This window comes from Lolium perenne, chromosome 6, assembly GCF_019359855.2.
Source record: "Lolium perenne isolate Kyuss_39 chromosome 6, Kyuss_2.0, whole genome shotgun sequence".
Lineage (NCBI taxonomy): Eukaryota > Viridiplantae > Streptophyta > Magnoliopsida > Poales > Poaceae > Lolium > Lolium perenne.
In genome coordinates this window covers 218,411,117-218,425,230 of record NC_067249.2, presented here as the reverse complement: position 1 = coordinate 218,425,230, position 14,114 = coordinate 218,411,117, and the positions used below count along the sequence as shown (strand labels likewise).

Sequence of the window (14,114 nt, the reverse complement as noted above, 5' to 3'; positions counted from 1 at the left end):
ACGCCGGCGCGGACGGCCACGCGGCCATGCACGACGAGACGCGTCCCTGCTTCGCCTGGGAAAACAGGGACGCCATTAACGTCGCTTGACCAAAGGTAGACGACGGGGTTTTAGCCTTCCGAGCCGCTGACGCGTCGGGCCCGCGTCGGTTCGTCTCGCTTTTCGTTGTGTCCGGCGTGCCCGGAGCGTCCCCTGTGGGACGGGGACGGGCTCGGGGCGCCGGACACCGTATGGGGCGCGTCGGACAAAAATAGGCTTTAGGGGACGCGGCTGGAACGGTTTTTTGGTCCGGCGCGCTTCAAACCCTTTCGGGACGCTTTGGGGGACGCGGCTGGAGATGCCCAACGGCTGAGATATTGTCAGAGGCCCAGGTAGCACACGGCTGTCCGTCCAGGTATTGGTGCCACAAGGACAAGGCGCGGTCTGCTCCCATTGGCACGGCCGCCCGGCCCGTCCCGTCCCCAGGCTGGCACGCATCACGAGGGCGTCGCCCACGAAGCAAAAACTCCCCAAATTGCCTCGAACTTCATTACTCCACCACGACAATCCGCAGGTAAATCCGCCTCCGCGATTTTCCCACTCCGCTTTCCTCTCTCGATTTGTCCAAATTTTTGTTCCCCACCAGCGATTGGTTTGGTGTCTCCGGCATCACTCCCCACTAAGCCGCCCCTCCTCGCTCGCTCGCGCTGGACTCGGCTCGTCGTTTCCTTCCCAATTTCGCCGCCGCCCGATATTTATTTCCTGCCTCGGCATCCATTTCTTCCCCTGATAATTTTTTTCCCACTTTTGTTGCCCGGCGGGCCTTGTTAATATCTGCGCTGCGCGGGGATATTTGTTCTTTCCCTGCTTTCTTGGGCGCGCGTCCAACCTTCTGAGGCCTCCGGATCTTTCGATCGCTGCTGGGCGGCGCTGGCACAAGGTACCCGCCGCTTTCCTGTTTCCCGATTCTGGCAGACAACAAAAAAGGCGTCTTTTTTCGAATTATGAAATGATTGCCTAGTTGGGATCTAACCGTGTGGTTCTTGTTCGCGATGTTCTGTCTTTTTCCTCTTTTTCAGATAGTTTGTGAGGAGGTAGGCTAGGTTCTGAAAGTTGTTCAATTGTTGCTCCCACTCCCATCATAGATGATGAAATCGGGGGAAGAAGTTAGTCTGGACCAGCAAATGGACGGTTCTCTGGAGGAGAAGGCTGCTGCTGGGGAATCCGTTGATGAGCCCAAGATAAAGAGGAGCCACTCTATCAATCTGAATTCGTTGCCAGCAGTGTCTGCCTCCACAGCGGAGATTGAAGTCTTGCACGCTGCAGTTGCGCCAGAGGCCAATGGTTCAAGCACTCAAAAAGGAGATGATCATAAGACCAGCGCTACTGATCAGAAGAAGGTCCCGAAGAACGAGCAAGTCGACGAAGCTGAAGTTCAGGTCTGTGCATATGTGAAGAACAACTCGGTTGACCCTTTGAATAGCGAGAGCCACGCCGAATTGAAGGATGCTTTGGTGGTAGCTGTGCCAGAAAATGAAGGGTACGCTGATGGTGGCAATGATTATGAGAGAGTTAAAGTTCTCAGCATTGTCAAGAAGGATGAGTCAGAGGAGGAACTTGTCGAAGCTATCAATCCTGTAACAATCGCGGCGTATAGAGACGAGAAGGGCGCCTCAGGTTCTACTTCTGGAATTACCGCGGTGCGAACGCCTGGTACCCGGTCATCTTGTTTCCATGGTGTGACCAGGTAAACTTCCCTTTGTTCTGTGTTCTTATAATTTGTAGCTGATCAGTGGAAACAAAATAGTGTGTTTCACCACGTCAACTGAACACGTCGTAGATGCAGATGCTTACCAAAGTATCATCAATTGTGCAGGCATAGGTGGAGTGGCAAATATGAAGCTCATTTGTGGGACAGTACTTGCAGAGTAGAAGGACGGAGAAGGAAAGGAAGGCAAGGTATGCCTTCTTATTTTAGCACTATCTAAGGAGCAATTGTATATACTTGATTGTGCCACGACCTGTTCCGGAACGGCTCAGTCGTGATTACCTGTTCGTCGTGATAGATGAGGGGCTTATGCTTACTGCATCACTGTCGAGGCTCTGTGGTGGAGTGTGTAGGGAAGCGTGTCCCCAGGAGAGGTTCACAGTTCACACAATAAAAAGAGAAGCATGAGATATGAATACATAGATAACTCTTGCTTGCCTTCATTGATGAAGACCTTGTTATATAGTATTACAAAGAAAATTGGTCATATAAGTTCGGCTGCTCTGACAATTTAATGTGCTAGTAGACGATATATAGACGTATGGTTTATTTAGCTCCGGAACATGCTGTGTTTGGCGTATTTATTTCTTAGGTGCAAAAGGTTAAACATGTAATTTATTCTTCTAGCGTGCTATTTTGCGGGCAAATTCTCTGTGAAGTTATTTTACATTTATGGTGGTATATGCTATCAAGGTATCACTTCGTTTATTTCTGCATGATACGGATTTTGCTATCTGTCCAGATCCCTCATTTGTTATATGTCCTTTTAGTTGGATCTGATCATCCTGACATTGTATGCTTGGGTTGCGGTAATAGACTCCTTTATACTATGTCCTATCGCTAGCAAATTGTACGGACTTGGCATAGCTCTGTCGCACGTTACTATTTCCACATCAGCCGGTCCCAACTTCTAACCATCTTGATTATTTTCCCTCAGTACAAATAAGCAAACTACCAAAGAGACATATCTGTGAATGGGATGATAGAATTTGTTGTTATTTAGCATGCATTTAGTGGGCTGTGAGATCCTAACACACTTCCCATGCAGAGACACCTTTTAAAATTGTCCATGTCTCTTATTCGGCACGAGAAATATTGTAATTGCATTATGAATTAAGGAGTGCTTATTTCTAACATATAATTCTGGAGTTCTGTGTGCTATATCCATAAGACCTAGGAGGCTAGGAACATAGTTTTACAACTCAAAAAGTATAATTAACCGTTCAAGTGACAAGTTCACTGATTTTCTGGCCAAACATTGTTTTAACACTCGAATATGCAGCTTTAACTTTTTTATGCCTTTTCTATTTTAAGTTGGAAAACCATTCTGGAAAATGACATAACTCGGGTGAGTAGGTAGAGAATGAGGTCGGGGGCTGGATACCAACTTTAACTAAAAACATTTCGGCTATTTTTGTCTCTACGATCCACTCGTGTTAACCAGACTGGTTCCAGCACTATGGCACTAGCGCTGTTTACCCCTTGCTGAACTGTATATCTGCCCCTGTTTGTAAATCTGTGCCTAGAAGAGGATATTCTTAGCAAGTAATAGATACTAGCTTTCGTTGAATTGGTTTAGAATTAGGTAGCATTTGATTGTCCAAAGTTTCTATAGCATGTTAGCTTTTTTCGTGTAGCTTCGTTATTTTCCTTATCTGTAATTGTTTCTGACTCGTTACTGATGGTTTCTTGCTGTGGTGTTCCCATGCGGTGGTGCTTCAGTTTATCTAGGTAAGAATTATTCGTTTCAAACATAATGTCTTAGTTTTGTATGTTTACGTTCTAATTTTTTTCTTTGTCTAATTTCCTACTTTGCAGGAAGTTATGATACTGAGAAAAAAGCTGCCAGGGCGTATGATGTTGCAGCTCTTAAATACTGGGGCCTAAATACTAAGCTGAACTTCCCAGTAAGTCTTTCTTCATTTATTTTTTATTTTGGTTCCCCTGTTATATATAAAGGACATGATAATCTCATGGGTCAATATTCTATCAGATTTCTGAATACGAAAAGGAACTGGCCGACACGAAAGACATGTCTCCAGAGGAATGTGTGACATACTTGAGAAGGTATATCATATTTGTATTCATTCAATTTTACTGTTGGAGAAGGGCTATCATGACAAGTTTGGGCTATCATGCAGAAGGAGTAGCTGCTTCTCAAGAGGGGCTTCTGTTTACAGAGGAGTTACAAGGTGAACTCTCGTTTTCATTTTGTTTAGTTTGTTCGAAAGGCTAGCTTTTCTTCTTCAAAACTACTTAAGCTCACATGTAACCATGTCCCTATCATAGGAGGCAAAAAGACGGGAGATGGCAAGCACGCATAGGACTGATTGCTGGAACTAGAGACATTTACCTTGGAACTTTCAGTATGCTACACATGCCTAAATTTGATATATTCCCTTTATCTCTCTTCACAGATACTTCATTTCATTTTCCTAATGAATTTCCTCTTTTTTGAACTAGAAACTGAGGAAGAAGCTGCAGAAGCTTATGATATTGCTGCCATAGAGATACGTGGCAAAAATGCAGTGACCAACTTTGACCGAAGCAACTATATGGAGAAGGGCATGCATTGTATAGAAGGGGCAGGGTTGAACTTGCTTGCAACAAAGCCAGAATAGAACCTGATTTGGCATCAAATATGAGCAGATTTGGTCAGCAATATTTGGAGCATAGTGGTACATACAGATAGAAGAACTGGATGCAGCCTGTCATTATTTGCTGCTCTACAATTCTTCAGATTATAGTTCTTTTTGGAGAGATATCTTCAGTTATTAGCAAGATTTGAAGATTTTGACAGTGTATTACTGTTATAGTGTTTGTAGGCTAGATTTGCACTCAAAATGTCAACAGCTTATGCTTGACAACATGTCACATGTCTGGCGGGAGAGTACGTTTTACTATCACTTTGATGCTTTGTGTTACTGCCATATTCAAGTGTATATTCCAACTAGGCAGCTTGTTAAATACATTGCCATTTTTTGTTCCATTCGCTGCTTGTGCCGCTAGGCAAATTACTTGGGAGGCCTGATTGCAAGATTATGGTCAATGGCATGCGTACATAAAATTCAGTTGCATTCAAAAGATTGAAGACATGAACAATACACAAGTTTTCCCAAAATCTTGTGTGCGAGCATCTGGACATAGATGTGAAATTTTATTTCAGAATTTTGACTTTTCAAAATGTGTTTTCACGTAATGGGTTAACATGCATTTGGGCCAAATTGTATTTCCCTTTAGTCCAGGCTCTAACAACCATCCAAAGCCAGATCATATATACATCTCATAATTGTTCAGCTACGTAACAGTATTAAATCTAAATATGGCCCTCTAGACTTGTGCCCACAAATTGGTCTGACCAATTTTACATGAAAGACAATGAAGACGAAGCACCACAATAAACTCAATACTATAAGCTAGAAGGAACTAGCAGTTCATCAGGCTAACATACACTCTGCTCAGCTGATGTCTGAACAGAGGAGCTTTCAGTAATCAGTAATTTGGGTGGAAGAATGGATTCACATCCCTCGCTTCAAATTCTCGTTCAGCCCTGGCTCTCCTTTCCACCTCTACCTCCTCCAAAATTGAGCGCCTTGCATTTGAAGTCTTAAACTGCACGAGTGAAATTAAAAAGAATCATGTGCCTGAGATTAATCCATGCAAACACATCATATTGTTGGATTGAACAAACAGGATGTTAAACACAAAAATGAGCACATCTCGGATGTGAACAAAAAGGAAAGGATGGAGTACGGTCTTCTAATTAACCGAAGGGATAAAACACTTGCCACCAAGAACTTTGCTCTTTCACTATGCTTATCACATAAGCCAACTAATTAAGCTTATTAAGACAGCTTACCAGGGTGAGTGGACACATATTCTAAACCGATAAGAGGTCAAAAAACATTAAACCTACCAACAGTGGCGATGCTTGCCATAAAACATGTGATGTCAATAAACCTAAATTCCTAGTAATAATATGATTTTTCTGATGAACGTAACAAAACTAAATAGTGTTTTGCACAACTTTGTGTTGTCAGTTGACATCAAAATCAGTGTGTATAGTCACCACTGCTCAATAGTCACTTCCAAGGACTTCAGATTTTCTGTAGATCAGTATCTTACGAGTGTGGACTGAAAACAATCTATTGTGTAGATATGGAAAAGGGCATTTTGATAATCATTTTATAGTCCAAGCCTGAAGGTCCTAAGGATGTGGAATATCGTTAATAGGATCTGCAGTAACAGAAAATGTAGTGGGTGAATAGGATAACTGTGATATCTACTGAATAAAATAACCATGTGACATCTAGCATCTAGTATAGACTGCTCGACACTTGATAACTAAAACTCTGTAATTACATGATCATGTATTACAAAAACCTAACTGCAATCACCAAGGCAGTATCGTTGCAGAATGCAGAGGCATATTGCCGACGATTCTTGCTGCACACAGGAGAACAGTTGCCCTCTTGCCACCATATTCACAATGAGTATTGTAAACTTCAGCATAAAATAGAAAATACCTTGTTGACCAGAGCCTCAAATGCTTCTGATCCATTTTGTTTGATGTATTTCTGTGCAGCTGAGATTACATCTTCAGGTTGACCAGAATCTTCCTTCTTGGGAATATACCAGATGTTTACTACTTGCTGGTTCACAATCATTGGCCGCACAAAATGCTCATAAACATGTGCAGCACCATTGAAGTAGGGCAAGACCAACCAGCAATTGAAAAACAGCTTTCCATAAGACCAGAAGGGAAGCCTGCAGAATGCAAAAGATTAGTCTGTACTAACAAGTAAGCATATCCATTCATCTCATAATGTACTAACATAACTCTGTCACAAACAAAGTAGCAAAACACAAATTATACTACTAAAGCAGAAGGTAAGAGACAAAGAAATTTATTTCAAGATTATGATATATCTTTGTACCATTCTTTCAAGAAATCTCTAGTCATAAGACAGGATTGTAAGTGAATGTTGCATTAAGATCCAAGGTTTGATCCCATTAGACCAAATAGTCACAACAGTCAAGAAGCAGTGAAGGATTTACAGAAAAGAAAATTCTGATGATATAGGGAGCAGTCCTTTACCATTCTATTACTGCAGCAAAGGTAAGCTCAAATAGAGTGATAAACGAGTACAACACCCAGTACGTGAGCCATTGCTGATCATCAATAGAAGATTTCGTTTCTATTGCTCGAACAGACGCATATCTGTAAACATGTCAATGAGAATCTTAAAAAGAAAAGAAAAAGACAGTTGTTGCAAAATAGAAGCATGTGCTAAGTTTGTATCTACTATTTAGCAAGAGAATGAATTTACTTACAGAGGATAAGCGAGTGAAACCAGGGGCCTGCCAGAAAAATAAAAGCATCTCAGTACTTACAGAGGGATGGAAACTGTCGTAACACCTACTGAACTAACAAGTGCCACTAAACTAGCAACAGAAATAAATCTCACATCGGCTAAATGTAACACATTTGCGAATCAATAATGTAGCCATATTCTGCAGATAGCACATAGCTATGTGGTATCATGTTCTACACAATGCAAAGTTGTGCTGATTATAGTACTACAATAAGCAAGACGATTCCATTCTTGTAGGTTGTGCAGAAGATGCAAAATCATAAATGCTAAACAATGTGGCCTGTTCTTGTTGAAAGGGGATTTTTTTTTCTTTTGACAACTTCACCGTAGGGGTTTGTGTGATTTTTATATTAAATGAAAGAAAAGGATGAAAGGGGTGTTACATTGTTAGATGTGTCACAGATTGTTAGCTCAAGCATCAAATATGGTTCAACATAAAGATCAACCTAGTTGCTGATGTGACATAGCCTTCAGTGAAAACTTGGCTACAATGTTGCAAATGGGCCAATCCTTCCAGGATAAAATATGCTGAAGTCCTAAGCCAAATGATTATATGACATTACATTATAGTATTAAATTACCAATATTCTGTAGGTCCTTCCAGAGTTTCACTAGTGCCCCCCTTATAAATCAGTACTCAAGTAATTATGTTAGCATTAGTAATGTCTGATGAACCAAAAACCCTGAACCCTGAACCAAAATCCAACCATATATGCAAAATTTCCCACTATATACTCCAAAATCGAATTTCCTACCACAAACCAGTGGGGATTTACTAATTTAGGGCGAGAGTCTTGACTGAGTTGACTCTGAGTGACACTACGGCCTGCAGCCTAAAGAACGGATGCCATGATTCGCGCACGCTTTCCCTTAGCCCTCTGAACAGAACTCATAGAACGGCTGCTCCGGCATCGACGGCACGCCATTCATACCAAGAACTCGAAACCAATCCGTCCAAGGAGATAAGAGGAAGCAGATCAAGGGGAAAGAAGCAGTGCGTACCCCGCGAGAACATCTAGGTTGCTGACCAGCACCTTGAGGAAAGATCCGGACCCCATTGCGCCTCCCGCAGCCCTGCTCTCCCCGGAAGCTGCGAATCTGACGAGTTGAAACGGCAGTAAATCGCAGGGATTTGGTGGTTTATTTATTTGAGGAAGGAGGCGGTCACCTACCTTTTGTGTTCGTCCTGTTTCTTCACCCTTCCGCCAACCCACGCTCTCTTGTTTCTTTGTGTGCCTTATTTTCTTTGCATCGCGGACCTGTCGAGTGACCATTGTGTTCTTCCAATGAACACCGCCCAGGACCAGGGCGCGTGGACCCGGATCGTAGGGGAGGTGCTATATGCCGACCTGGTCGGCGCCGACCAGGTCCCGCACACCCCCTGGTCGTTTGTGGGCTTGGCCCAGTATCGCTGTTTGAGTTCGTTTCCGGCTGTTTCGCTCGACCAGGAGTATCGCTTCTTTTCTTCTGTTTCGATGGTTGCTAGCTTATTCTCTGTGACTGTTTCTTCTAGAATCGGGGGGCTTTTTCTCCATGACCATGAATACAGTTCGTGCTGTCACATTTCTGCATTGCCTAGAAACTAAGTAGTGACCATGAATACAGTTTGTAACTAAGTAGTGAAATGAACTCCTATAGGGAGAAACACAGGAATGTGAAATATTGACAGTATGTTCTGACAAGAATAGACAGAAATAATTCCAACCAAGGTACACTGAATTCATGTTTATCACTTCAAACACAGCACATGCCCATTTGTTATTTTTTGCCTAATCCCCCTAACTATTGTTCTGATTCACTGAAACTCAATTTTCATGCTTTCATTCCCAAATGTTATGTGCCTCTTCTTGCCTTGTAGGAGAAGCATTTCCTGGATAGCTGCTGGTGTGTTCTTGTCTTGCTAATACCTGTCCAAATAAAATAGGGAAAACAAGTTACCACTAGATGAATTTTGTAGAATTTTTTGGAACAAAAGAATTTGATGGACTGATTATAATGAGAAACTTACTTTGGTGGATTTTCATCTTTTACTACTAGAAGAAGATGTGAATTTTGATCAATGAAGGAGGTGTGGAGCCTACGAAACAAAGTAAATAGTCATTATGATGTTTTATCGCAAATCTTAATTGTGATTGTATTTTTTTTGTATAAAAGTGTGTTGCTGACTGCTTAGAGAATCATAATGAGAACAGAGAGAGATGTACTTACATGTTTAGCAATAAATTGTCTAGCCAATGGAACCTGATGCTCGTTAAACTTGTTCAACACAATCTGAGTAGTGATTATTTCACGGATGCTTGAAGGTCGACCTATTTTGAACACACATATATATATTAAATTAAAACCAGTGTATAAGTAGTATGGAAATTTTTCTAACATGTCAGAACTTAAATGTAAAACCAATGCATAATGTTAATACTGAATAATGAAAAAGAATTAGAATCTAACATTTGAGAATGATTTTCGTCATACTACCTAATGAACTGAATGACAAATATCCCAGAATCATATCCCAGAATCCTAAATAATAAAGCATGAACGGATTCTAAACATGAACGATTTCCTTCCTTTAACATAAAAATCCCATTAACTGATACTTGGAATGAACGGTTTCCCTCTTTGAACTAAAAAGTAAAGCATGAACAGATTGTTATCTTGAACGATTTCCCTCGTTGAACTAAAAAAATAAACACGAACAGATTATTGCCATGATTGTTTTCCTTCTTGAAACAAAAAAAAACAATGAACGAATTCTCGGCATTGACGGTTTCCTTCCTTGAACCAAAAAAACTGATGAACCGATTCTTGGGATGAACGGTTTCCCTCTTTGAACTAAAAAATAAAGCATGAACTGATTCTTAGCATGAACGATTTCCCTCCTTCAACTAAAAAATTTTCGTGAACGAAATCTTAGCATGAACGGTTTCCCTCTTTGAACTAATAAAGTAAAGCATGAACAATTTCATATCATGAACGGTTTCCGTCCTTGAACTAAAATAAATCCAATGATCGTATTCTTGGCTATGAACGGTTTCCCGCGTTGAACTAAACTAAAAAGCACGAACGAATTTTAATCATGAACGGTTTCCTTCCTTGAATAAAAAAATCCCATGAACGGATTGGAATGAACGGTTTCCCTCCTTGAACTAAAATATAAATCATGAACAAATTCTTATCTAGAACGGTTTCCCTCGTTGAACTAAAAAATTAAACACGAACGGATTCTTGGCATGAACGTTTTCCTTCTTGAAACAAAAAATTACGATGAACGGAATCTTGGCATGCACAGTTTCCCTTTAACTAAATAATAAAGCACGAACAAGCATTCTTATCATGAACAGTTTTCTTCCTTGAACAAAAAAAATCCGATGAACGAATTCTTGGAACAAACGGTTTCCCTCCTTGAACTAAAAAATAAAACACGAACAGATTCTTGCCATGAAATAGCTTCTTTGTTTAAAAAAAACTACGTTGAACTGATTCTTGGCATGGACGGTTTCTCTCCTTGAACAAAAAAAGCATGAACCGATTTCTACCCTTGAACATTTAAAAAACAATGAACAAAAATCTTGGCATGAATGGTATCATACCTTGAAGATTAGTAAAAACATGAACAGTTCCCCTGCTTGAACTATAAAAAAAATCATGAAAGAATTCTTGGCATGAACGGTTACTTCCAAGAATCCATTCGAAACATTGAAAATAATTCTTAGCATGATATTTTTCCTTATTTGAACATAAAAAGGATTCTATAAAGTTCAAAACAGATTCTAAGAGGACCAATAGCATCCTGGCATGCCAAGAAAAATTGCCTATAGTTGTCTGGAAAAACTGGAGGCAGCAATTTCAACTAGCCTGTAACAAAAACCAATTCGTTTTATCTTTGCATGAACAAAAATCATGAGATAAATCTTAGCATCTTTGCTAAAAAAAGAGCATACAAATGGTCCTCCTGAATATGGAAAGACAAAATTGTTCTTGGCATTTCTGGATAACAGACATGTAAGAAAAATTCATAGAGCATTCTTTAAATAAAAAAGTAATTATACATCCAGTCAGCATTCCCCCAAAAACTAGGACAAAAAGTAGTACAGATGGTTATGTTTTGTCACAACCGGTAGGGCTGTTTATTACAAAAAAAAAAAAGTGTCTCCTCACAGTAGATTATTTAGTTGACATAATGAACTATGTTTCAACCAAAAAGTGAAGATAATAATCGTCACTGGACAAAACCAACTCGCAGATTTTTGCAACTCTTTGCAAAAACAGAGTAATAGATAAACTAGACAAGGATAGAAACAGAAGCATGAACAGATTATTAGTATGAATGGTTTCTTGAACATTTTTAAAAGCATGAACGGTTTCCCCTACCATGAATGGATTCTTGGCACCATGAATGGTTTCTGCCATCAATGAATTTTAGCACGAACAGATTCCTACCTTGAACGGATTCTTGCCACGAAACAATTTTTAGCATGAAAGGATTCCTACCTTGAACATAATAAAATCATGAATGGAAAAAATCATGAATGAATTCTCGGGATGAGCGATTCCATGCCTCGAACATAAAAAAAGCATAAAAACATGATCATATTATGTCCTTTCGCTGACCTTGAACCTAAAAAAATGAACAGACTCTTAGTATGAACAGTTTGTCACCTAGAACATAAATATATTTCATCCCTTGACCAGTTTCTTGCATCGAACATAAAATAAAAGCATGAATAGATTTTTGGCATTAACTATTTCATCCTCGAATAAAAAAAACATGTACGGATTCTTGGCATGACCGATTCAATGCCTTGAACATATAAGAAGCATAAAAACGGAATCATATGATGTCATTTTGCTAACCTTGAACATTTAAGAAGCATGAACAGATTATTAGTATGAATGGTTTCTCGCCTTGAAAAAAAATCATGAACAAAATCCATGCCTTCAACATAATTAATCAGGAAACGGATTCTAGGCATGTACCTGCAGCTAGTCCTACTATATTGATCACAAGAAACTGGTTGTAAGACATAGCAATTCCTATTCCTTTGCCGAATCTATAGATGGGATCCTCTGTGTGTAAAGATCATTATGAGGTTAATATATAGCCTCCTCCCTTATAGAAATAATGGCAAGCTTAAAAGAAAGAAAAATTAATTACTTAATACAAATCTTGACTGGATAATAGATTAGTTTCTGACAAAGTATTTGAAACAAATCCTTCAACTACCTCTTCATTAGAGATAGCTATATTGAGTAAACCATCGCTAAACTCGTTAACTCTTTCACTGGTTCTTACTACACAAAAAAGAAGAATCAGGTTACTTTTATAAAAAGAAAAGACCTACAGAGTAGATATTATAGATATGAAATGCAAATAAAATATGCATTATCGGTGTGAAAAGGGAAAGTATAATGTAAGCTCATATACAGAAACAGCTCACCGCAAATTTATAAAACCTGCTATTGACCTACAGCAAATGCTCGGCGTTGGAGTGAAGCTATCATGGGTGTGAGATGTTGGTATCGGCGGCTCGCCATGGAATAAGCCTAGGGGAACCTCGAAACAGTACGCATCCTAGCGAATCTGCACCTCCCCCACCCCCAAATTCATCCGAAAAGACCCTAATCAGAACGAATCTAGCAGTGCGCTATGGGGAGAAGACGGGAACTGTACAGACCTTCAACCGCCATCGATGGAGACGAATGAAGTAGAGCCCCAAGGAACCAGTACTCCAGCGAAGAAGGAATCAGAACTCGGGCGAAGAAGCGGCTGATGCGGAGGAACGAACTGGGCGGAAGAATCGAAGACTCGGTCGCTCAGCGGCGGAGATCGGGAAGAAGAAGAATACTAGCGAGATATTGGGCCGGCCCAAAAGGTACGTGGGGGTGTGCGGCACTCCGTATACACCGACCTGGTCGGTGTATAGGATCCGCCGGATCGTAGAGCTTCTTTCTTCTGCGATGGGTAACAAGCGCGGTAGAGTTGGGTCCGGCCCGTGCAAATATTTTGTAAGACGAGCCCATGTAGAAAGAGGAACCTAGGACAGTTACTGGGCCAACTCCTGCCTCACAAACTAGGCCCACTGAACAAGCAGCCCAAAAGAACTTAATTTTGTTCAACAAAGGATCAGGCTGCCATTTCTGTGCTCAGGAAATACTATCATGGCTAAAAAGGGAAATTTATCATGGCCGATGCTAAACAAAGAGAAATATATCATGGTTCCTCGGTATTGGTTCTTGATAAAGAAAACCGTGAACGCTAGGAATCAGCTGCCTCCAAAGGTATTCGATGCACTTAAGTGAGTTAATCTAGCGCGTTTGATCGATGTAGCAAAAGTGTTTCGCGTGTAGCAATTTTTTCAGAGTATGTAGCATCGGTTTGCAACATTTCTTCAATAGTATGCAAAAGTCGCGAAAAATCCTGACAATGCTGCAAAAAAAAAAATCCCGAATGTAACATTTTTTGTATGTAGAATTTTCAAAATTACGACATTGTTTTGCAAATTTTTGCTGGGATCCGTAGAAACTTGAGACGTGTAGCAAAAACACTTTTGTAACACGTCGAGCATGCCCATGTAGCACAAGAAAATACCATATGTAAAATATCCCAAATTGTTTGCAGTAAAATGTAAGAATCATATCCCATCGTCCAACAAAAAAATAAAGACATCCAACAATTTTTCTTGATTCTTTCCAACATTTCAGGAACACGTATGTAACACCGAAGCAATATATTTGTAGCATACACACAAAAATTATTGTAGCATTTTGTTCATACTTACACAACCAAAAAGAGGAACATCATGTACCAAGACTCAACCCCGTATGTAACATCGAAAAACAAAGGCCACCAACGAGCTCGCCGTTGTCAAACTCGGCGATGAAAAACCAAACTTGTCGAAGCCTTGATGCCAAAGGATTCAACGACCCTTGGTATTGGATCTAGTGACCACCATCTTCCCCAAACATACTTGTATTAACATCTCATCTCAGGG

The 14,114-nt window shown here is 40.4% G+C and overlaps 2 protein-coding genes and 1 long non-coding RNA gene across 3 annotated transcripts; 1 reads left to right on the top strand and 2 right to left on the bottom strand.

Annotated features, from left to right (window-relative positions):
* Positions 1-409: 409 nt before the first annotated feature.
* Positions 410-4,736, top strand: LOC127306123 (AP2-like ethylene-responsive transcription factor BBM1). Its single transcript, XM_051336730.2, has 9 exons — positions 410-919; positions 1,059-1,726; positions 1,856-1,938; positions 3,470-3,478; positions 3,566-3,654; positions 3,741-3,814; positions 3,889-3,939; positions 4,037-4,113; positions 4,211-4,736. The coding sequence occupies exons 2-9, from the start codon at positions 1,125-1,127 to the stop codon at positions 4,366-4,368; spliced, it is 1,143 nt and encodes a 380-aa protein (XP_051192690.1). The 5' UTR covers positions 410-919; positions 1,059-1,124; the 3' UTR covers positions 4,369-4,736.
* Positions 4,737-4,996: 260 nt separating this feature from the next.
* Positions 4,997-8,446, bottom strand: LOC127306124 (HVA22-like protein a). The gene is made up of 6 exons (XM_051336731.2): positions 8,295-8,446; positions 8,125-8,220; positions 7,082-7,108; positions 6,846-6,968; positions 6,274-6,514; positions 4,997-5,359 (listed from the first exon to the last, which is right to left on the bottom strand). The coding sequence occupies exons 2-6, from the start codon at positions 8,178-8,180 to the stop codon at positions 5,240-5,242; spliced, it is 567 nt and encodes a 188-aa protein (XP_051192691.1). The 5' UTR covers positions 8,181-8,220; positions 8,295-8,446; the 3' UTR covers positions 4,997-5,239.
* Positions 8,447-8,698: 252 nt separating this feature from the next.
* LOC139832898 (uncharacterized) lies at positions 8,699-10,768 on the bottom strand. Its single transcript, XR_011747676.1, has 3 exons — positions 9,331-10,768; positions 9,131-9,199; positions 8,699-9,029 (listed from the first exon to the last, which is right to left on the bottom strand). It is a non-coding gene; the product is annotated as an uncharacterized lncRNA (long non-coding RNA).
* Positions 10,769-14,114: the final 3,346 nt, after the last annotated feature.